This window comes from Mus pahari, chromosome 4 (assembly GCF_900095145.1).
Source record: "Mus pahari chromosome 4, PAHARI_EIJ_v1.1, whole genome shotgun sequence".
In the NCBI taxonomy this organism is placed as follows: domain Eukaryota; kingdom Metazoa; phylum Chordata; class Mammalia; order Rodentia; family Muridae; genus Mus; species Mus pahari.
In genome coordinates, this window is record NC_034593.1 from 132,229,841 (window position 1) to 132,255,460 (window position 25,620).

At 40.0% G+C, this 25,620-nt stretch overlaps 1 protein-coding gene across 1 annotated transcript; it reads right to left on the bottom strand.

Moving 5' to 3' along the window:
* Positions 1-976: 976 nt before the first annotated feature.
* On the bottom strand, positions 977-23,084 carry LOC110319990 (calcium-activated chloride channel regulator 3A-1). Its single transcript, XM_021195797.1, has 14 exons — positions 22,854-23,084; positions 21,453-21,593; positions 20,671-20,818; positions 20,222-20,330; positions 17,348-17,525; positions 16,923-17,150; positions 14,127-14,351; positions 12,045-12,222; positions 10,748-10,848; positions 9,642-9,866; positions 8,916-9,180; positions 7,258-7,425; positions 6,293-6,532; positions 977-2,237 (listed from the first exon to the last, which is right to left on the bottom strand). Exons 1-14 carry the CDS (start codon positions 23,010-23,012, stop codon positions 1,894-1,896), a joined length of 2,709 nt encoding a protein of 902 aa, XP_021051456.1. The 5' UTR covers positions 23,013-23,084; the 3' UTR covers positions 977-1,893.
* Between the last annotated feature and the right edge of the window lie 2,536 nt (positions 23,085-25,620).

Genomic DNA, 25,620 nt, shown 5'->3' on the forward strand with positions numbered 1-25,620 from the left:
TGTCTGTGCATCACGTGTGCATAGGACCCACAGAGGGGAGAAGAGGTGCTGTGTTCCCTAGACCAGGGGTTACATAAGGACGAGAGCCTCCACGGGGTTGCTGCGGATGAACCCCGGTCCTCTGGAGGAGCAGCCCAGTGCTCTTAACTGCAGAGGCATTTGTTTTTGAATTTGTTTTCTTGTTTTCTCCAGCCTTCTGGCCTTAGTTCTGAAAACGAATCTGCAGTTTGTTTATTTGATAGTTTGAGATGCTGTCTTACCATGTAGCCCACACTGGTCTAGCTTGAGATCCTCCTGCCTCAGCCTCCTAAGTACTGGGATTACAGGCATCCACCGTCTTATCCAGATCTAGTGAGTATCTTTCTTCACAGATTATGGAACACAGATGCACACATATGCACACACATACACATATCCCTGCAAGCAGTGTGCATGTTTTTTATACTTGGCAAATACAACTCTCTCTCCTCCAGAGAGTTTCATCAAAACTTCACACATTTTTTTTTTTTCAGTGATTAATGTTGTCATATACAGATACTATTTTTATATTAGCTATTCTTTGGCTCACTAACATGAAGTCCACTTGGTAATATTGGTTTTCATATGTTTTTTTGAATTTGTTTTCTTGATTTTTCTGATTTCATAGTGCTTCTTCCTTTTAGATATTTAAAAAATTCTTGAACTCTTAACTATAAAGAAAGGCTTTCCTCTAATAAAACTTTCTTTCCCAGGAGGATCATTACCATAGCAACACTATCAGCCTCATTTTAAGAATAGATTATACATTCTGTTGAGGTAATAAAACATAAACACAAGCAAATAAATAAGTAAATAAAATGTTTTAAATTTTATGTTATAAGATTAATATTATAGAGTACACATTTTTATTTAAGTTCTCACATAACCATGATACTGTGGGGGCATTGTTGATGTGATTGGGGCCATTAGTTTTTTCTTTGAAATTAAAAAAACATTAATTGTTTAACAAACATTTATTGACTATCTACTACATATGAAGTTTTGCTCTAGATGCAAGAGCTACAAAAGTGGAAAAAAAATCCGAATTCTAATTGTACATCTTGGCGATGGTCTTAAGATCAAATGATGGTCCCAGGACAGAAACAGAGTCATTGTGATGCCTGCAATTCATAGGTAAAGATATTCTTGCTAGTCACTTTGTGTACTAATAAAACACCTCAGTCAATGACAAAAGACATTTAACTTTATGACTGCTTTTGACCATTTTTCTCTACAAATTACTTTTTAAAATATAGATTAAATTCTTTTTAAGATTTATTTATTTATTTTTATGTATGAGTACACTGTAGCTGTCTTCAGACACACCAGAAGAGGGCATCAGATCCCATTACAGATGGTTGTGAGCTACCATGTGGTTGCTGGGAATTGAACTCAGGACCTCTGGAAGAGCAGTCAGTGCTCTTAACCCCTGAGCCATCTCTTCAGCCCTACAAATTACTTTCATAGTCCCTTTTGATTTCAGTTGTATAAGCAGGAAGCATTCTTTATTAATTATCTTACAAATTATTCAACTACAAAATTATTTGCTATTATATATGCATAATTCCCTCCAATTGACTTATACAAATTTTTATTTTGTTAATGTACAAAGTGAACTTGCATCACACTGTGAAAAGGGAATGGATATCTTATTTCCATAGTAAATGGAACAATTAAGAAACCGAACGAAGAAATGTTAATCTTGACTTACATATAGCAAAAGAATTGGTGTTAGTTAACTCAGGGAATTTTCAACTTTGAATATGAACTTCTATATTACAATTGTTGACAGGCAGACATGGAGTTTAGTAAAGTCATTTTAAAGCAACACTTAGCAAATATGTACAAGATTACATTTTAGTGCTATTGTATCTTCTAGTTTAAAATAGAGCTAAAAATCACAGTTAATCCCCAAATTGTCATACAGATTGCAGAAATATCGGCACCCAGTGCAGAGATACTACGTTCTAGGGAAGTAAACTTGACAGCCTGTGCGATGTTGGAGACCTCGGAGGTGAGACCGGCTTCATTGTCAGCCTGGATTGCAATGTAGACCTGGGTGCCGTTTGCTATTTTAAAAGTTTCTGGTTTGAATTTAAATGTTTCTTTTGAGCCAGCCTCTTTAGGTATCAGACCGGAAGTATTCACTAAAGTAGTGTTGCTAAAATCATCGTGGAGATCTGGAGGACGCTGGCTCATTCTGATGACATATCTATGCGCTGGAAGAGAGAGATATCATGTTCATTAATGTCCCAAGGATGGGTCTCTGCCTCTGCCCTGCGCCTGTGTGGAAGCTCTGAGCAGTGCATGCGAGCTTTAGACTGAGAGCCCAGATACCATTTGTGTCTGTTATCCCATCTCACTGACTTTAAAAACAAGTATACAAACATGTATTGCAAAATAAATGTCCAGTTTCAAAATCACAGAAAAGCTTAACTCAGTATCATATATGTATGTGGTCCTTTGATTAGGCTTAACCCTTGGAAAATGGTACTATTAGGAGGTGTGGCCTTGTTGGAGTAGGTGTGGCCTTGTTGAAGGAAGTGTGTCATTGTAGGGGGTTGAACTTTGAGAGCCCCCTCCTGGCTACCTGAGAGATTCAGTCTTCTCCTATTTGCCTTCAGAACAAGATGTAGAACTCTCAGGACCCGCATTGCCATGTCTGCCTGCATGCTGCCATGTTCCTGCCTTGATGATCCTGGACTGATCCTCTGAACCTGTAATCCAGTCCCAGTTAAATGTTCTTCATAAGGGTTGCTTTGGTCATGGTGTCTCTTTACAACAATGAAATCCTAATTAAGGCAGAAGTTGGTACCAAGAGTCGGGTACTGCTCTGATAAGCCTGTCCATACTTTTGTGGATTTTGGAACTTCTGAAAGCAGTGGTGTGCTTTAAGTGGGGCTTAAGGGGCCACTTTAGTAGAAGCATGGAAGACTGAGGTGCTGAGGGTTATTTGAGGGAAGTGTTTTCTGAGAGCACAAAGAAGCTATGTTCCAGAGATAGACATCTCATTGGCAAGTGGACTTGTGAGAGTCACCCAGGTGGTACTGGATTTGAAAACACGAAGGGGTCACGAAGAGAAGCTGAGGTTTGGCACTGTGAGAGGCCAGGAAAGGCCACTGGTGAAGGTGGAGCTTTAGTTGCAGTTGACAGCCCAGGACTGAAAGGGTCATGCAAGGAATTTGAGGCTTGGTGCCATTAAAGGGCACCTATGAGAGGCTATTGGTAAAGCCTAGTTCCAGAGGAAGATCCCAGCATATTGGAGATGCCACCAAGATCACCAAGAACAGCAGCAGCAGTGGAGTCAACCAGAGCCTAGAGTGCTACAGAGGGCAGAGCTGAAGAAGTGACACAAGCTCTTTGGAGGATTTGAGAAGATCATTGTGGATCCCAGATGCTAGAATAGAAAATGTAAAGTTGAAGTTGCCTTGGAGATGCTGGGTCCACAGGATACTTGCTGAGGAAAGCTGCTATCAGGGTGTGGAACCAGCCCAAGAGAAAGAATTGCCTTGCAGTCAACAAAGCTGAAAGGAGTTGGAGATCTAAAGGGTGCTTTGACATCACACATGGAGATGCAGAGTTTGGAGTTTGCTCAGCTGGCTTTAGAACTAGCTTTGGTTCAGTGTTTCCTGACTATGACATTTTGGAATGGGAATATATATTCTGTGTGATTGGAAGCATGTGATTTGCTGTTTGATTTTGATTTTATTGGAGATTACAGTTAAGTGATTGCAAGAATCTCAGAAGAGATTCTGTGAACTTTGAACTTTGGACTTTTAACATTGTTGAGACTATTATAGACTATGGGTGCATTTGAAGTTGGACAAAATTTATTTTGCATTATGCTATGGCTATGTGTGCCCCAATAGACTCATATGTTTGAACAAGCCTATGGGGCCAGTGAGTGGAATGTGGTGGTTTGAATATGCTTGGCCCATGGGAAGTGGCACTATTAGGAGGTGTGACCTTGTTGGAATAGGTGTGACCTTGTTGGAGGAAGTGTATCACTGTAGGAGTGGACTTTAAAGGTCCTATGCTTTTGTGATGGAGAGAGTCTCTCATGCTTGCCTTTGGATCAAGATGTAGAACTCTTGGCTCCTCCAGTACCATGTCTGCCCAGATGCTGCCATGCTTCCCATCATGATCATGATCTGAACCACAAAAGCTGTAAGCCAGCCCCAATTAAATGTTGTCCCTCACAAGAGTTGCTGTGGTCATGGTGTCTCTTCACAGCAATGAAACCCTAAGATAATACATGACCTGCCTTTTACCCAGAATCCAGGTTTCCATTTAGAAAAACCAGAGAGAAATTCAGTTTTATATTAGAACAGGGAACACATAATGCTTATAAGTGTCCCCTGTGACTTTTTATCAGGTTCAAGGAAGGGGCAATGGGGAAGCACTCAGAGTCAGGACCCGTGAGGAGGACAGATAAAAGGAGTCAAAGGTCACAGAGTAGGACGAACACTAACTAACCGTGTGCTGAGGACCTAGTCTGACCTCCACTCGCCCTTAATTCTACTCCACTATGCCTTTTAGAGTTTATTTTTAACACTGTATATTACCATGTTTGTAGGTGCTTTCCCTGCATGCACGTCTGAGCACCATGTGCATGTCTGGTGTAAAGGAGACCAGAAGAGACTCCCTCGAGGCTGGAGTAACAGATGATTGTGAGCTGCCTTGTGGGTGCTGGGAATTGAACCTGGGTCCTCTGGAAGAACAGCCAGCTCTTGCCTGCTGAGCCATCTCTAAAGCCCTTCTATTATTCTTTAATGTGTCTCATCACCAGTTTCAGTGTGTGCACGTGAGGGCCAGAGACTGATTTTCCTGTTCTTTACTCCTTTGGCCTCCAAGATGAAAGACACAGTCTTCAATTTTTTTTTTTTGTCTTGAAGTATAAGAACTTGATGTGGTTTTCTATTTTAAAAGTTCCTGGCTTGAATTAAAACATTTGCAACCGGAACTAGCTATTCCTGGTGTTATTCCTGGGCAGCGACAACCCACCCTCAGGGGCCCGACTCTGCTCCTCAGCTCAGTCTGTGGTTACAGGTGTGCCCCACCTCGCCCAGTTTTTCTGGGGTACAGCAGCAAGTAGCTCTTCCTTACCGGGCCACCCCCTAGCCACTCCCCAGCTTCAGTTGTTAAATGTGTAAAACATATTTAATTTTTTAACCCACTCTTGGCATGCTCACTATTCCAGTGGTGAAAATTATAAATGATAAATGCATGAAAGCGTTTAGCTCTACTAATAAGTAGTAAGGAGTCGTTAGTGGCTGTCTAAAATGCTTTTTTAAAAAACTATTATTTTATCAGGAAAGTAAAGGAGGAGGCTTATGTGACTGTTGACTCACACACTGATACTGATGTTAGTAATCTACTCAGTCATTGATATTGATATGAAAATATCTTTTTATGTTTTGAAATGTGAAAGGAAAACATCTAATGTCCTCTTTTGGTGTGGGTATGGACTTATTTTTTTTATAAGTTTGTTTATTTATTACCTATATGTGGTGCTGGGAATTGAACATAGGACCTGTGCTTGCCAGGCAAGCACTGAGCTACATCCTATCCACATGGGTTTGTTTTTAACGTTTTCAGGAAATGTGAAAATGTTTTAGATGTGTGGTGAGAAGTTTTGCCTTTTGAGTCCCTCTGCACCCCTGCCCAGGGACTGGTTAAAGCCTCTGCTTGTGCTTATGATTCAGTTCACCTGATGACAAGCTGCATCTGTCCTTCTGTTGTCCTCCACAGAAACCTTGTAATCTATGTAGGTGAATCTGTCTGTCTGTCACCTCTCTGTCTATCTCATTCATCTATTGGAAATTCTCTGGGTGCTTGTGTGTCCTTTTGATGAACTGGCCTGAGTGTAGAGGTTGTCCCTAGAAACTTGATTGTATTTGAAAACTCAACAATCAATGAATAGAATTTCCCAATTATAGAAATACTTAGAAAATTGTTCTTTGGAAGCAAAGACTAGCAGAAAGCTGCTAGTGTATGTTTTAAAGTAATTTCAAATTCACTCAGACAGCGAGCAGAGATGGGGGGCAGGACATTAATCTGAGAGATGGGTTTAGAATTTTAAATTAAAAACACAGGAGTAACTTTGGGCAATTCCAGATTTCCTGAAGTTCAGCTTCTTCGTATAAAAATAAATGAATAATAGCCTATAGTAGACACTCCATAAATACAATTTATACGTGAGACCTTGGAAAATCTTTAGGAAAAGGCGAATGTGATTTCATTTAGAAACTTTAAAATTCGCCATCAGACTCACCTCTTCCCTTATCGAGAACCTTGCCCGGGGCCGTCCAGGTAAGGTGAATAAGATCACCTGTAAACTCAGCCTCCAGGTCTGTGACTTTACTCGGTGGGAACACATGAGCGTGGTCACCACCAGGGGGCGCTCCAGACACAGTAAACGACCCTCCAGAGGTTAGTCTGCTGAAGTCTTCCACTGTGGCTTCTGTGGCTTCTTCTGGGACTTCCGGTCTGGGTGGATTCAGTACAATTTTACCTATTAAAAAAACACCCCCCAGGTATCTGTGACTCTCATATTGCCTGCTCATTCAGGGCTCAGGTTGATTGACAGCAGACACTGAAAAGTGGAAGAAAGGGCTGGATAGATGGCTCAGTAGTTAAGAGCACTGGCTCTTCTTCCAGAGGACCCAGGTTCAGTACCCAGCACCCCCATGGCAGCTCACCTTGTCTGTCACTTCACTTCTAGGGGATCTGAAGTGAACATACAGGTATATATATATATACAGGCCAAGCTCCAATGCACATAAAGATAAATGTTAAAATAATAAGGGGGAGAAAGTTTGCTAAAATAGCATTTAAAATGTGATAAGTTACAACTAATTTTGACCCTGCTTTCCCTACCACCTTCATATGATTTCTGTCGCAACAACATTTGTATTGCTTGCTCCACGAAGTCAGGAAATGTATTTTTTATTGGAAATGAAACAAACTGAGGAAGATGGTAACAAAATATGTGGAAATGTCATTTATGCTGGGCCCATTGACATGAATATTGTTTTAAATCACAAGGCTGACTCCATAATTATATACTTGGGTGGGTGTGTATCTATTCAGTGTTGGATCTATCTATGTATCTATGTATCTATGTATCTATCTATCTGTCTGTCTTTCTGTAGTCTATCTATCTATCTATCTATCTATCTATCTATCTATCTATCGATCGATCTGCAGGTAAACCATATCTGTTTTAATGCCACTTACCATTTTCTACATAGCCGGGTATATATAAAGACTTGTTCTTCTGTCTTAAGCTTAGTCTGGCTTTGTTTTTTCTTGCCTGGACACGCACTTTTAGGCTGTATCTGCCATTTCCATGATAATCTGTAAAGTATCTTGTGTAGATGCCATCATTTTTAACAGTATCAGCACCTTGATAATGAAGCACAGTGGTTAGTCACATAGTAAGTTAAAATGAAAATTGACGCTGCTGTGAACATTGATGATAAGAGTTTGCCAGAGAGTATACAGCACACTAAACACTAGATCACACTGTTTTGATACAAAGCCTGGCTTGACTATGTACTAATGCTGTTTTTAGAAAATATAACTTGTAGTAGACATTTAGTTAATATTAGCAGTTATTTTTGTTTCACAACAGAAACTTATACAAAACCTCCCAGAACAGACAAAAACATTTATCAAAGAAGCAAGATATAAAACCAACGTACATAAAAATTATTAACCAACTTTTGTGTGATGACAGTATTGTATAAACAATGAAGCTTCTCTGACGTGAGATTATTACTGATCAAAAAGTCAGTAGCATCTCCATACACCAATACTGAACATGTTGAGAAAGAAACCAGGAAAACAATACTATTTATAACACCTTAAAAATTACCCAGGAGTAACCTTTATCCAGGACATGAAAGACTTCTTCAGTGAATAATATAAAGCACAGAGGAAGGAAATGGGAAAGGACACCGCGTGGTGGAAAGGCTTTTCCCTGCTTATGTCAGCAGGACTAGCACTGTGAAAATGACCTCAAAGCCCAGAGCAATCTGCAGATCCATTCAACCCCAATAAAAGATTTAATGACATTCTTCACAGGAATAGAAAAAAAAGTACACTCCACATGGGAACACAAAAGTCCCAGAATAGCCAAATCAACTCTGAATAAAGTGAACAAAGCTGGCGGTGGTGTTACCAAGTCTGTGAGGTATACTAGAGAACCACGGTAACAAAGAAGCCCGTGCTGCTAGAACCACACTAACAAAGTAGCAAGGTGCTGCCACAAGAGCATCCCTGCACACCTGTGGAATGCGGTTCAGGACCTAGCATCAAACACACATGTGTAGCTATTGAAATTTATATAGATAAATAAAATTATATTTGAAGGTAAAATGAAGGTATTGGTGGGAGGACACGGAGAGGGAATGGAGAGGGAAGAGAGAGAGAGAGAGAGAGAGAGAGAGAGAGAGGAAGAGAGCAGGAGAGAGGAAAAGAGAGAGAGAGGGAGGGAGAGGGAGAGAGAGAGGGATGTTTTGAAGGGTGTTTGTGATTAAATCTGTAATATACTCATATGGAAAGCCTATAAGTATATCTAATGAATACTAAAGAAGAAGCTTACCAGAATAAAGAAAATATATTTAGACCCAAAAAGCACAAGCAAAGTCCTAATATTAGTGAAAAGGAAAAATTGTATCTCAAGTTCCATGGGAAACAGGAAACTGATAACCAACTTTAACCAAAATAGATGCGCTTTTGTCTGTGCTTGCCTTGTCAAGATAACCAAGTAAGAAGTTTTAAAGACATTATTACTCAAATAGGTTCATAACTATTTAAAAAACGTTGACTACCAAGTTATGGAATCCTATAGGAGAATTTAAATTCATGGTATTGAGTCAGGCTCCCGTTACCTGCCCCGTTGTCCCAGAGCTCCAGGGTGACTTGATGTCCTTGTTCAGCTTCTATGACGGCTGTGACATTGGCTCCCAGAACAGGCAAAAACCCTTGGCTGACCCGTGTGTACACAATCATCTGGCTAGGGTACTGGGCTGTGCTCTGACTCATGTGAGCGGTGGCCATGAGTGGTTCTGTGGTGGGACTTCTTGCTCGAGTGGTCACTGTCACGGATATCATCTGAGACTTGGTACCCTTAAGGCTGTAAGTCCAAGTGCCTGTCTGAAAAAATCCCCTTTAAGAACTTTGCTAAGAGTTTCCCTCCTATCATTAAATGGTAACATCCGTCTCTTTCTTTACCTTTCTCTCTAAATAAATAAATTATTACTTATTTGTGAAAAAAAAAGAACTTTGCTAAGGTTTTTCTTGCTACTTGGGATGTACAATTAGTTGGAAAAATAAAATTGAAAAACTTGGGGTGCTGAATATAGAACCCAGGTCTTATGCATGGTAAGCAACTGTCCTAATAAGAGTAGAGACTTACATTGCTAACCTCAATAGTGATTTTAATAAGTGATTGTTAAAAACTAATAGTTAATATAGATTTGATCACTTAGATATTCAACTTAATTTTTAGTGAAAACTATTCTTTCACTGATTTTAATACTGATAATGTAACATGTCTTTATTTTTTTTAATCACAAGTATGGATTAATAAAACATCGTGAAAAGAATAGACTTACCTCTGCAGTGCCTGGTATTTGAAGTCGAGCAGATCGGATGTTTAGTTTATTCTCTTGGAAATCTGAGGTTGTATATTTTTTTCCTTTTGGATCTTGAAGAATGATTTCTGGCTTTTGTACTGTCCAGGTGATAACAAAGAACGTGTCATTGCCGACGGTACTGTCCACAGGTACTGTACCGTTTATCCATGCCCCTGCTCCGACATTGAAGGCTTTGCTCTCCAACTGTAACAGAAATAAAAAGCAAACACATAAAACCCATTTGTTATCTTAAGTAGTGGAATTTTCGAATCTAGGCAGTTCACAGTAATTTAAAATTCATATTTAAAATTTAGTCGCAATGATGATTTAAAACATTTTTCAAACCACAATCCACCAATCTCTCCCTCCCTCCCTCCCCTCTCTCTTCTCTCTCTCTCCCCTCTTTCTCTCTCTTTCCCCTCCCATGAATGTACTGACACATTCCTCACCTAAAAATGAGATGTGTAAATCTTTACTGCGGCATTGAATGGTACTTTGGGACTGAGCCAACACTTTGGACTTGTATCTGAGTAACCATGGAGACAGAAGCTTGTGTTTAGTGCGATGAAAAGAAAGTGGATGAAGAAGGAATGAAAGTGGCAGGAACTGAATAATTTAAGATGGTGTCATGTGAAGAAGTGGAGAAAGAGGAAAGAATTGAACTTGAAGGTCAAGGAAGAGACAAAAGTAATGTTAACACAAGGAATTGCTGAACAGCTTTTCCTCTCTCTCTCTCTCTCTCTCTCTCTCTCTCTCTCTCTCTCTCTCTCTCTCTCTCTCTCTCTCTCTCTCTCTCTCTCTCTCTCTCTCTCTCCCTCTCCCTCCCCCTCTCCCTTCCCCTCCCCCCTCTCTCTCACACACACAAAATACACAGACACCCCATGTAAAACTAAGGATAGAAGAATGCCAGAGGAAAAGGTAACCACATTTTGTATGACTTCTAAAAGAAAATTCACTAATGTTTCTTTTCTTAATGGAATTATTATTTTGGCAAAAGAATTATTTATTAGAGAAAGAAGAGGCAATAATAGGAATTTACTGCAAAGGTGAGGGAATATTAGAAAGTATTCTCTCCATGTACTGACCTGCAGAGCCTGCTGTGAGACGCTGCCACTTGTAGATGAAATCCTACTGAAAGCGTCGATAAGGCTGTTTATGTCTTTGTTGGCATAGAAACGAAGTCCTCCTGAAGGGGAGTTTTAAATGGGAAAATCAAATGTGCTGTCAGAGATTTAGTTTAAAGCCCACTTGATGTTTCTTTTATTATTTAATAATTATATTGTGTGCTTGCACGGAAGTCAGAGGACAGCTTGCTGAAGTTGCTTCTCTCTTTCCACCATGTTGGTTCAGGAGTTGAACTCAGGCTGTGAACCTTCACTCACTGAGCTGTCTCACCAGCCTCCAGTTAACCTTTCTGTTTAAACTCCATAAAAGATGAGTTTCTAAACCTCATGGACATTCAGAGAATCTCTGAATTTACTTTAAACCTATATTAATAAAAGAAAATCTTATTCAGAATAGGTAAGTTAAAGATAAATGGAAAATATAAGCATAAGTCAACTTTCATTATTTTATGAGGATCAGCAAATGTGAGTGCAATAGTGAAATTGGCCTAAGTCCCCAGTGGTTCTATAAAAGGAGAGACTGAAGACTGCTTCAGAGGATGGCAGTGTATAACAGAACACTCATGGACAAAATGCAGAAAATAAATGGTGGGAGTGAAAGAGAAGATTTTTGGGTATGAAGACCTGGGAAAGACTAGATAACAAAGGACAGAAATTAGACAAATGACTGACAGAAATGCACCAACCAGTGCATACTAACTAAAGTAATGTATGTCAGAATGGCCAACTGGAAGATCCTGGAAGTAACCCAGACAGGGTTGTGAGCGCTGGGTTAGGGTGTGATGGGAAAACCTGATAGGAAGAGAAGATACAGACACACTCCAAACTCGGATCTCGTGAGGCGGTGGGAGCAGAGTGGGCTGGCGGGGAGTCCTGAGCTGGTGACCAGGGTTTTAATTGTGGTCTTGAGACAGTCATTTGTAGTCTCCAGGTTTTCACCTCCTCGCCTAACATGAGACGCCTAAATCTTTTCTGCGGGATTGAATGGTACTTTGGGATTGAACTGACACTTTGGACTTGTATTTGTGTAACCATGGAGACAGAAGCGTCTGTTAGGTGCGATGAAGAAAAAGTGGATGAAGGATGAATAAAAGTGGCAAGTACCTAATAATTTAAGGCAGTGACATGTGAAGAAGCAGAGAAAGGAAAGAACTGAACTTGAAGGTCAAAGAAATGAGAATAATTAACGTTAAGACAGTTAAGTGTTGAAAAGCTTTCCACTTGGTGAACATGTGCCCTAACTGTTCCTAAGTTGTACCTGTCATGTCTGACAGAGTCTCCAGTTCTCGGGCAGCAGAGGGCCCCAGAGCAATGGTGTGGATGACGGCACCACTGCGCTTGACGGCCTCAAAGCATGAACTTATTCCATTATCTTCCCCATCTGTCAGCAATACGATCTCAGAACCGGAAGTGCTCTGGTCACTGGAGGTAATTGTCTGTGAAAAGCAGGGTGTTAATTACATGCTGTCACTTCTGATAAACTTAAGAATGCACATCTTTTTAATATTCTCTTCCTTAGCTGACTTGATACATGGGGATGAGTAAACATTAGATGTCTCACTTTTAAACCTCCAGAGATAGAGATGTTGGCTACTCAGTAGAGGATGAACAACTTTCCAATAATGATTTCTGGCATATAGTAGCTACTAAATGAATAAAAATTAAAATGAATGTAAATAGTTGCCGTTATCATCTCCCCACAAAACACTTGATGAAGATGCAAGACTTCCAGATAGTTGTAGATAACTTCAGACTCAATAGCATTTGCAAAGTCATGACCACAGTTGGAAGAGCAAGATTGAATTATTTGATATGTGACTTTTCATGTATTTTATTTAGCTACTACTAAAGAATTTTATGATTGACGCAAACCAAGACAACTTTGGCTTATCATTAAGGGAGAAGTTGATATACTTTCAGGTATAATTGGTTTGCATATTTTTCTGACTTCTACCAAGAGTATTAGTTAAGAGTCTTGGTGTTAGATACCTTGGTTTTAGGTACCTTGAGAAGAAAGTCTGTTTTGTAATTTATGTTTAGTCTTTTCTGAGACTTTTCCAAACACACACACACACACACACACACACACACACACACACACACACACACACACATCCCTTTCAGGCTGTTAGTGTAATGATCAAGTTTATAGACTGTAGAGATAAGGTTCTCAATCCTAGAATTGGTGATTGTCTTATGATGGATAGATTTCACTATTCCAAATTTCAGCTTCATTTTGTGCAGAATGGCTTTAATATTGTTACCAAACTCCTAAAAGTTTAAGGATACAAGATCACACATCTACAGTATTTAGCACAGTCAGTAATATATTGTATGACCAACATATAGCTACTTTATGACTGTGAAAGTAATACATTTATGTCTTGATATGATTTCATTAAGTGAAAGTTGTTTATTTTATTCATGTTTTAGAACTGAATAGATATCTGACAATTACTTTCAAAATATCAAATCTTTGTAAACATTTACTTATATAATTGCCTCAGGTAAATGAGGTAAACAATATTAATAACCATGTCATCTGGGTTCAGGAAACAGATTTTCAACATTGAGTTACTTTCACAAGATTCTTTAGATGATACACAGTAGAGTGAGCACCTCCAGTTTTAAAAACTCATGTGATTTTTGACCTGGGTGCCATGAAGCAAGCTAAGGGATAGTGTGAATCAAAGGTCTGCATAGGGTAGCAGTGATGACTTCGACACAGGGAGGATGAGCAACGGAAATGCTCTCCCATTTTGCTGGCTCAAAACATGACCACAAAAACACTAAAGTAGAGGCTGACTTGGAGTGGGAGAGAATCAGACAGGTACTGTAACCTCTGAGTACAGTGCTCAAAAGGAAGTCTGCGTTTTCATGTTCACCAGTATGATTTCATTTTATGTGCACCTGTGTTTGTTGATTGTTGCTTGTGGAGCTGCCTCCAATTTAAATTAGTGTGCTATGACTTTTATCCGTACTATACAGTTGTTACAAATTTCTTTCTATCTGTTCTGTGGCATCTTCTTCTATTCATACAAATTCTATCTATCCATGGGATTCCAGAGAAATGTGTACCTCCTCAGCGAGGTTTTGATAATCGTTTGCCCAAGGAGAATTTGCCCTCTCCACTACCTCTGGTTATACAGAATCTCAGGATTTTATCAGTAGAGCAACCCGTAAACTGAAAAGGTGTGGCCGTAATAATAGTTGGTGAAGCTACTTTCAGAAAGGTTTTTCTCATTCAGATCAGAATGCTATTAAATGAATGAACTCTGAATTCAGGACCCTATTCAAAGGTAAACAGATAGGATGGAAAGTCAATGTCCTGTTACATTACCTGAAATCCTGCCTCGAGTCCATGGCAAATTGAAGTTCCACCAGAAGCCTGTTGGGGGAGGTTTGCGGTGATCTTTTGGTAGTCACTACTACCAGTTATTTTTATTAGATAATTTTGGATGTGGGCAGCGCTGTCAAATGTGACTAATCCAACCATAGACTTCTTTTCCACAATTTGAGTTAAGTACAGTTCTGCTGCTTGATTCATTCGAATAAGACGGTCTTCCTGTAAGAGAAAGATGTATGAACAACAGCAGAGTCTCTTCCAACCTTGACAGATTAATGAACAATAAAGTCATCCATGGACTATAGAATATGGTAATAATTAATAGACATTAAAAAAATTAACTCATATAATTTAAAAAGTTTAAGATTTTTAAACGTTACTTGTCATAGTCGCGAAAACCTAAGTCTATGCTGTATTTTCCAACAGCTGTCCATTTGGAAGTTTAAGCTGAGGAAATTATTTTTAAAGTGCATAAAAGATGTTTATTGGAATATATTTTAAAAAGTAACACAGTGAATACCTCAAAAATGTCCATTAATATAGAAGTATTTGAGAGGATTATGGAACACTGTTTATATAATACCCATTAAAAATTGTGTCTGTGCTTGATGGGATATGGCTGCTTCTAGAAAACCTATGTTATTAAGCAATAACTCCAATGAGAAGGGTGGGACACTTCCTTGTGAGCTGCTGACCAAGGAGGCTCCAAAGGGCCCCCAAACAATATTGATCACCATCATTACTTTTGGCTCTCCCCAGAACTAGACAGTAGACAACACTCTTAGGTTGGTGGATACAGGGAAATCAAGCTGGAGATAAGCAAGAAACATCTTCCCCGATGGATAGCTTTCATGTTGCCAGAAGGAGCTAAATAGGCCTCTGGAAATAAAAGGTCACTGGGATAGTCTTATTTTAATGGTGGCAACTTGGCACTACAATGCCCACCTGCCAAAGAAAACGTGTCTGCTGGTGTAATGGTCACACCACTGCCATGGGTCAAATCAACTCCTTTCTGATCGGATATGAGACTCTCTCTGCAAGAGAGAGTTCATGCCTCACACTGCAAAAATGGTCATGAAACCGAGGCTGGCGTGGTTATAGGTTGTAGTGGGGCCCTACTACCAGTTTTGCCAAGTGTTGTACATGTTATCAAATACTTACATTTGCCTTCTAAATATGCTTAAACCTATAGACTAGGGCTGCCTCAGGGTCTTAGTTTCTGGGGCATTCACAGAAGCTTCTTTTTTGCAGTGGGAAGTGGTTAAATCACACTCATAACGGGTCAAAGTGCTGAGAATAGAGACACCATGTCCTGCCTTCTCCCCAGTCCAGGAAACAGGGCTGGAGAGGAGGTGGAAAGAGCCTTAGAGCTGGCGCTGTGCGTCGCCCTCTACTGGACATCATGTGGTCACTGCACTAGGAACTCAGCTCTGGATACCTGCACAAGATCAAGTCAGGCAACATCAACATCCCTGTGTGGATGGGGGAGGGCTCAAGAGGAGCTGGGGCAGTTCAGGGCTGCTGGGGAAGGGGACTCATCTTTCTTGACAGGCAGCCACTGATGAATTTCCTGTGCTTTCCTTATTCAGCGAGCCATTACTACAATACCCTTCAGAGTCGTAGGGATAATTGCTGAGTTGGAGTGAGAAGCGGTAAGACAGACAGGGCAGTGGGGTTTATATGTTAAAAATATGATGGCTCAGTGGTTAAGAGCACTGACTGCTCTTCCGAAGATCCTGAGTTCAAATCCCAGCAACCACATGGTGGCTCACAACCATCCTTAATGAGATCTGATGCCCTCTTCTGGTGTGTCTGAAGACAGTTACAGTGTACTTACATATAATAATAAATACATCTTTAAAAAAATATTGTGTATATGTATCAAATTGTAACAAGTATTTTACAGTGTATGTCATAGAGGTGGGCCTACATGCCTGCAATCCAAGCACCTGTGGGCCTGAGACAGATGGAAGGACACAAGACTGAGACCTGTCTGAGTGAGGGCATTGTAGACCTGAGGCCACCTATGGCTCCATATCACGACTGGGTCTCAAAACACCAACAGATTAAAAAAAAAAATTTAGTGTCAGAATGCATGCCTAGTATTTACAAGGCTCTGGGTTCAAGTCACAGCACCCTGCTGCTCCCCACCCACATACACACACCCACACATTTTTTTTTTCATGAAAAAAATTGTTTTCTGTTTTCTTTTTGGTGAGGAGTGTTTATGGTATATTCTATAAAAGTTGGGTTATAAAACATCTAAAATGTAATAGTTTTTGAGTGGAAAAGCAAATGAGTAATAAAAATAAAACAAAGGAAATACTGAAATTGTAAATTTTTTCTTGTACTTTTTTTCTAGCAAAAACTGAAAGTTCAGGAGTAAAAATGACCTTTAATCCAATAAAAACAACAACAAAACTACTTTTTTTTTTTTTTTTTTTTTTGAGACAGGGTTTCTCTGTGTAACCTTGGCTGTCTTGGAACTTACTCTGTAGACCAGGCTGGCCTCGAACTCAGAGACTGACCTGCTTCTGCCTCCCAGGTCTTGGGATTAAATGTGTGTACCACCACTGCCAGGTTCAATAACTTTTTTTTTAAACCTTACTCTAGGTACTTATTTACAGGAAATTGTTGGGTAGATATTTTTCTGATCATGAATACACACACACATATTTGATCATGAATATATAGGTATATATGTTTACTAGAACTAAACCTCAGAATAAATTATAATTCTATATTAAGCTTAAATACTCATTTTAAGAAATCCAGCATATCGTTTCTTACTGAGTTCATGCTTCCGGATTTATCCAGCACCAAGCAGACCACTCGCCTTCTGGACTTGAGCAATGAAAATGTAGGTGGAGGAGGGGCTTCTGTGCCTGTCATGGGAGGGGCATTCTGAAAGTCAGCAGACGCCTTGATTACGTCCCACGTGCTTCTGCGATTGCACATTTTGTTTTGCAGGTTTGGAGCTTCTGTATTGTGGTTTTTTTCTGTGCAAAATTCAACCACCTGAAACATAAATCAATTAAAACCTGATATTGTAATAATTTACAAGGGATCACCTTCTTTCTTTTCAAATGCAGAGTTAGTTGTCATGTGCATCCTGAAGAGGTTTGTCTCCCAACAAGCCTGTTTGTATGTAGATACTTTCCCATCCATTTTACATGCTTGGAGTGGCATCGAGGAAAGAAGTAGAAAGCACTTACAGAACTGAGGTTTTGCATGAACATTATGGAGGCCCGGGCAGTCTGAAGTTTGTCTGGGATAAATATACATTTGGGTTCATACAGGCCTGTCCTCGAGTCACGCCGGCATGACCTTGTCACACAGCTGCGTCCCTGACACTCGTGGACCACCTTGGTGCCAACGATGCTGGCAGAACACCTATGATAAAAGAATTGGATTACTTTGATGGTGGTAGCTGTTGGACCCAGAGCCCGTGCATGCTCGGCAAACCCTTTGCCACATTGCTGCTTCCTCAGCCCCACATTGTTTTTGAAAATCTCCATTTTTCAGTACTAGGAGTCAAATCAGCACCCTAAAATATCTCTCTGTGGCAACTGCTATTGGTCATCCTCTACCAAGCCCTCCTTTTTGACAAGAGTAGATGCAGGGCTGTGTCCATCCTATGTGTAGGTTTCAATAGGAACAGTGGTTTTGAGATTTATTATTATTTTTTAATGTTTATGTAAATGTTTGGTCTATGTGCTTCTTTTATATGTGTGTGTTCATGTGGAGGACAGAGGGCAACCTTGGCTGTTATGCGAAGTCATTCCGTTCACCTCCTTTGAGGCAGGGCCTCTCCTCAGCCTGGAACTTATGGATTAAGTTAGATTGAGTGCCCGACCTCCATTCCAGAATCTTTCTTTCTTCTCCTCCCCAGTGCTGGGGTCATAAACATGCACCACCATGCCAACGTTTTTTCGTGAATTCTGGGCATCAGTCTTAGGTTCTCATGCTTGTGAGGCAAGTGCTCTATAGACTGAGACATATTCCTTGCTGGGTGTCAGGGGAGGTTCTGATACTGAAGGTCCAGTTCCCTAATTTGTTCTTGATTTGTCACTTAAGAAGGCTGGGAGCCAATTGTTGGGTGGAAGGGACAGGTTCCCGGGTCCCAAGAGGAAAAGGGGACACAGGGAAGGAGAGAAGAAGCTTTTCCGCCATGCTTTGGAGGAAAAGGGACACAACCACCATGTAAGACCTGGGAGGCAGCTAGGGCCTGTGGCCTCAGCTATGGGCGGGTTGCCAAAGACGTCTGGCAGGGGTTGATTGGAACAAGTCACTAAGTTTAGGGCAGAAGGAGAGACGGAGTTAATAAATTGGTAAGGGCATGCATTTCCAGGCGGGAAGTATTTGCACCCAGCAATTGTGCTTAGCAGGCAAGTTAAGGTAAGAAAACTGAGTGTGTGTCTTTCATCTGTGGATTTAAAACAAAACTGGGTTAGGGCTGGTTGCAATCAATCCTGGAGCTAAACCATGTGGAACAAAAGGGAGCCAGGAGGTGCTGGGGGTCTGGGAGCCAGGAGGTGCTGAGAGTCTGGGAGCCAGGAGGGGCTGGGCGTCCCGCAGCTGCAGGGCAAGGCCTGTTTTTAAAACTACACGCAACAGTTGAGAACAGCATTTTTAGATCATATTGCCTATCAATGAACCAAAGATAGTATTTACTGTATTATAATAATGTTGTAAAGATGAAATGAACTAAGAGTTACTTAACAATTCTCTCTCAATGAAGGAGCTAGAGAAAGTACCCAAGAAGCTAAAGGGGTCTACAACCCTATAGGAGAAACAACGATATGAACTAAGCAGTACTCCTAGAGCTTGTGTCTCTAGTTACAAATGTAGCAAAGGATGGCCTAGTCGACCATCAATAGGAGGAGAGGCCCTTGGTCTTGCAAAGATCATATGCCCCAGTACAGGGGAATGCCAGGGCCGGGAAGCAGGAGTGGGTGGTTTGGGGGGAGGGTATAGTGGACTTTCATGAGGGAAACTAGGAAAGGGGATAGCATTTGAAATGTAAGTGAAGAAAATATCTAATAAAATAGTAAAAAAAAAAAAAACAATTCTTGACTAAAAGTTAAGAATTGTTTTTGGTGGAGTGTGTTGAGTCAAAATTATGCTTAAAATTCTCTTAAATTCCCATGGATGAAGGCACACGGCTTTGGCTTTGTAGTATTCTTCACTTTACCTTTCGACCTACACTGAAGGAAGGCGTGAAGGTGATTAATTCATTCTCAGCTGAGCCTTTTGTGCACGGGTCCAGGCTGCTCTGCAGATCACACACACGGAGGGAGGCAGGCTGGGTTGGTGTTTTCAAGAACTCTACTTTATACGATAGATGTTCTTCCAAAGCCTGGCTGCTTCTTCACATCAACTTCTATTTTTCCTCAATACTTTTCTCAATATATTAAGTGTCTGTCACTTTGAGTTTAAAGGCTTAAATACCTACCAATTTATGCATAAGGTTTGATTAGATTTCCCAGAGAATTTTATTTCTTAAAAATATTAATGTATGTATCCTCATGAAACACATGATTTTTTTTTTCACCAATTTAAAAGTGAAGATTTTTTTTTTTTTTTTATCACAAAGCTATCTAGTAACTTAATTGGCTTTAGTGTAGTAATCGTTCCCTACAAGGTTTTGAAAGAAGTAGAAGAGGCATAGAACGGAGGGAGGGGCCGGACATAAGAGAATGTAAAGAAGGGAGAAGTGTCACATGTCTTCACTCTACACAGAGTTAGTTTAAAATACGCGTGAAGAAATCGAAGTGTAAAATAATATTGAAAATGTCAGTGGGATTAAGTTGCAATTTGTTGATGTCTTTGGGCTTACCTATTTTATTTTTCTGCTGTCAATAAACAATATTTGCAAAAATCCGGTGAGTACTGAGTTAGGTCCTATATCTGATTATCTTCATTCCAAGGTAGGGACACCGGAAGTAATCAAATATGTGTTAATATAAAATGGTACAGTTTGGATATTCTGTGAACCGTCTAAACACTCCGTCAGTTGAACTGCCCAGTACAGACAGCTGAAGACCCTCAGGCAAGAAGTTGTAGAATTGGAAAGTTCACAGTGATACCTTGTTGCTTCTATAGTGTTCTTTCTAGACATGTAGAAAGGCCGGTCCACGTTATACTCATCAAAGACTCCCCACCGGAGATGGGCCCACTCATGGACAAAGACTCTGCCTGAGAGAGAGGACTGTTATCTACAAAACTGAAGTTAAAGTATTTTAATTCAGTTTCCTTTTATTTTCAACCACTTTGTCTATTTCCCAAGTTGAAATTGTTGCAAACTCTAAGAAATTGATAATTTTTAATAGCTGAAAAATTTGAATATGCTAGTTATAACAAGTGACCCATTTTATGTATTAATTTGAATGGACAAATAGGTGGAATATAACTATCATAGTTTCAAACACAGGTATTAGTTAAGGCTTAATTTTCTTAAAGTCTTAGAAATCCACACTAATGGTAATGGTTTGCTTTTCCTCAGTGGAAATAGAAAGTATGAAATAGTTATTTCTACCTCGGGGTCCGTAGATCTGCAAGTTATCAGTGAGTAGGAAGTTTGGAGTGAAGTGGATGTACTGTCCTCTGTCCCCACACTGCCCGTACTGAAGGGTGTAGGGGTCGTTTCCATATTGCAGATGAGGATCGGCAACTATGACGTCAGCCTAAAGTGCAGGACCACAAACCCAGTCAGACTCCAGGACGTTAGAATCAAGAGATTTTACAAATAAGGACTGTCTCACTTAAGTGATAAAAGTTGGGGCTGAGTAGAGGGCTCCATGGGTTAAGTGCCTTCTGTTTGTGCACAAGAACGTGAGTTTCAGTCCCAACACCCACTCAAAAGCTGGGTATGGTGACGTGTGTTTGTATCCCCAGTGGTGAAGTGGTAGAGATGGACAGACTGACTACCGGAGAGTGTTCTCCAGCTAGCCTACCCAAATTGATGACTCTCAGGTTCAGTAACAGACCTTGTCTTAAAAAGTTAAAGGTCAAAAGCAAATAGAGGAAAACACTGAATATTAACCTGTGACTCCTACATGATCACACACACAGAGACACACACACACACACACACACAGACACACACACACACACTGGGGGGAGAGCATGTGTGTGTGCATCCACACACATACACAAACATGTGGATATGTACACATAGTCCACACAAATGTATACACAAACACACGAAAGCAACAAAAAGTTATAATACTAATTACTAACTTAATAGTTAATAATTACCAAACCTCGAAAATATTCATTTGGAAAAGTCACAGTTTAGGAGCTGGACACGAAACCTACTTTGTCATACGATTCTCGCTTTGGCATTAAGTACTCGGATTTTGACTTCCAGGTCATCGGGACTAATATGCTTATGTTCCTGAAGTAAACTCTTCCTTGGCTGGCTTCAAACAGGTAGGTAGAGGCTTGAGTCACCATATCCTGACAAAATGAAAAGTGCACTGTGGTAGCAATCTCAAAACAACCTGAGCATAAATCATCCACACCCGAACCAGAAGAAGCAGTCGGGGACTCCTCTTCCTCAAGTGTGTGTGCATAGAGTAACTGAAAAATTGGGATGCATTTGACTGAATCTCTCAGATCTGTAAACTCATTTCCACATGCCCAAAGCTAACCCTGACCTTCACCTGCCCACCCCTCCTGTTGGCAGTTAGATTGGAGATGGGACTGCAGTCTCTGGGTGAGGCACAACAGGGATGTTTAGAAGTCTGTAGGCAAATTGTTTATTTAATCAATTTTCTTACAATTGCGTTGTTTGAACTAACAGGAGCTTAAGGTCTGGTAATTATTGTATTCTATGTTAATTAGAATTGCTTTTGTTTTGAGTTATTGCCCAAGAAGAGTATATAAATAAATGACCACATTATTAAAAAAAAACACATTTCTTTAGTAAAATTTATATGTGAATGTGTCTACACCCTTCCCCCATTCCCCCCACAACCCTTACTCTCCCTAACAAATTCATGACCTCATCTTTAATTATCATTGTTACACATATGTAAACACAGCTGTATTTATAACCCACTGAGTCACTCTGGCATTGCTCAAGAGCTAATAATAAAGACAAATAAGACTGGCTTGCTTCTGCCTGCTACTTGCTACAATCCTACAAACAAGTCATTCCATTTGTAGAGGAACCCAGACTTCTGCTCCTAAGCCCTGCATGAAGATGTTGCAAGGACCTAAGGACAAAGTACACATGATGCAAACATTTTTATTAAACAAACGCAATTAGGAACACATCAGCTTGTGTCAGTTTTCCTTTAAGGTAAGGTGGGTAAGGATTTTCGGTTTTTCAAAGTGGAGCACGTGGGAGCAGCTGGAGGAGTGTGCAGGACAAACTGCTGGAGCTGAAGTGTGCATTTGCTGTATATACTGTAAACCACCGTTACTAAGATAGAGTGTGAGAACTCCACTTGCTCTCAAGTCTCTTACCTAGTTAATAAATTATTAACAGCTTGAACACAGATTTTAACATATAATAAAAATATAAAGCTAAGCAGATTCCCATCCTGACTGTAGATAATACTGCAGACATGATGAAGATGCTCAAAGCTCTCTTTGGGAGGGTAAAACCACATGTGTGAGTGTGTAACTGTGTGTGTGAATGTGTAACTATATGTGTGAGTTCAGATGCGCAGGCAACAGAATTATTGACCTGAAAATGAAACCCCTTCTTACCTTTATGCTTGGGATGAGCCCTTCGTCCTCTGGCACACTGGGGTTAATGGCAATGACCACACCCTCGTATCCATTGTTGTTGAGATGCACCATGGAGCTCTCTGCAGCCTGCAGGAGATGCAGGGTGAGGAACAGAAGGGCCTTCAGACCTGGCACCATGTTCACACTGCTCCAGTGAGAAGTAGCAGCACAGAAGGGTATTTATGGGTGTGCTTCACTTGGGAATTTGAATCAGGACCAGAATATTTGCATAATTTGATAGAAATGCTGATATCTCTTGGGGCTTTCCTTTTCTGACCTAAGGCCTTGGTTGTTAAGTGACATGGGTATCGATGTTGTAGTAAACACATTTATTGTAGTTTCTAAGCTACAGTTAAGTAGACAGTGTGGAGTGGAGCTGCCACAAAGTTTTTCTAATTAAGTTCTCTTTGCATGAGTTTATTTTGCAACACTGTAAGCCTTCCAGTGCTTAAGTGGGGAATGAAGAGTCCCTGAATCTGCCAAAGAACACTAGAAAAACTGGCTATTAGGTGGGAAACCACCTTCTTGTCATGGCCTGCCTCCCACTGTTGACAGTATTCCACTGTGCCAGCCCAGGCTTGATGTACCTTACCTGTAAGGTCCTCCCACATTAGTTTTCTTGGAGCATCTTAATGTTCTTTTACCTTTCCCGAGTCTCTGTTGTACTCTGTCTTGTTGCTTAAGTTCATCTTGCCAACATAACACATCTTCTTACTAGATTTTAAATACTTTTGTTAGCAAGAGATTATTTTTCTGAGTATAACTTCTCTCTCAGCCTCAATTTCCCTGACTCAAAACGAGGTCAATGAGGTCTTTTAAAAGGAATGTTGTGAAGATTAAATGTAATAACTCGTGAAGCATGGCATGGGGCTTTATATTGCTGTGTTACACATGGACTAGACCCTTTAAAAAAAGAAAAGTCAGAAACAACAGAAGAAAAAAAAAGTTTCCTAGGGTCATCTGTAGTGAGAATTTTTGTTTCTTTAAAGACACAGAAATATTATGAGAATGTTTTATTCCCAGATGTGGGACATGGGGCTGCTTTGGACTGTCCACAGCAGCTGACTGGGTTTGCCTCATGCTCTAGCAGGGGCGTGATTTTGCCAGCTGCTGATAGTTTCTGTGAGTGTGTGATGTTTGGAATCCTGGGGACTCTTCAGAGGGTGTATAGTGTTAAGGCCTGTAGAGGTGGGGCTGCTGTTGGTGGGTTGTTGGTTATTGGTTGAATGCTGTTTGAAGGTTGTTTGTTAAGTAGTGGTGTGCAAAGAAGAAACAACAAGAAGAAATTAAGCATCCTGACAGTGAAGATCAAACTTGCCCCTAGGCACTGCACAACCCTAATCATGAGGAAGTAGTCTAACAACAATGATGCCCCCTTTCCCTCTCTGTCCTTTTTTCTCTCCTATCTAATGTTAAGGGGTTGAAAAGGTGGAAGAAGGAAGAACCCACAAAGCAGCAAAAAGTCCAGCTACAGTTACCCAATATCCAGTGGTCAACCCTGAAACTATATACATACAAGTAACACTAAATTGGTCAAGCAGGTAATATTTATATATTGAGACATATGTATGTATATATATTAATAACATGAATTATGTTATTAACAAAAAGAAGCCATGTTGTTGAGAGGTAGCAAGGGGGTATATTTAATTGAAAAAAACAAAATATGTTTATAAATAATATACATAATATATAATATAATTATACATACATATTTCTATATATACACAATGTAATATATATGCATAAAATACTATATTTATATAAAGAAAAATGTATATGAAGGCAGTTTCTGTAAGTTTTGTGCAAACGAGTTTCTGAACTACCATTGAATGTGTGTTGGTTGTTTCTTTCTCACTCTTCTTTATTACTGTGAAATAAAGATGAGGGTTACTTTGTGTTCCATGTCCCAGGCCAGTGCTCTCCTATTCAGTGATACAGAGCTGAGTAATGCAGGCACTGGCTCCCAAGAACATGGAGACTTGTTCTTTCGATTAGATGGGAGCACAGTAAGACTTAAATGCAAAACAGAGCAATCATGCTTCTATAAGGAGCTGTGTTGCACCACTAAGGAGCCCAGAACTGGGACATTCTTCATGGTGAAGAGAATCAGACAGCCTTAGGGAATGGACCACTGTTTAGAAAATGCAGGTGTGGAGAAGTTCATTTGCCCAGAACAGGGAAAATTTGGTATTTGATCTCAGGCCATTCAGCTATAGAGTCTCCAGATTTCAAACATATGGGCATACCCTAATTTTCAGAAGCTAGATCAGAAGAATTAATCTTGAAACTCATTCTGCGTAGTTTCTTTTGTTTACATTTAAACAGTAGCTGTCAGTAAGAGATTCAAGAGAATGTGAACCATTATGACAGGGTTTTGACTGAAGGAAAAAAAGAGACTTTCTGTCTTGTTTAAATATTGGGCTGAATAATCAGCTTCCTTAGTCAGGTTTGCTTAAAATGTTCAGTTTAAGTATAAGCCTTTCAGGACTTCACTATTAATTTTTGGTCAATTTGAAGGCAGAAAAAATTCATTGTCATTATTCAGTTGCATGTGAACTCAAAAGCAGACAACAAAATTAAAGACCACATTGTCACAATATTCTAGACAAGAGATCCCTGTTTTTGTGACTTTTTTTTCTTTTTAAAAAAGATTTTATTTATTTTTATTTATATGAGTACATTGTAGCTGTTTTCAGACAGAAGAGGGCATCAGATCCCATTACAGATGGTTGTGAGCCACCAT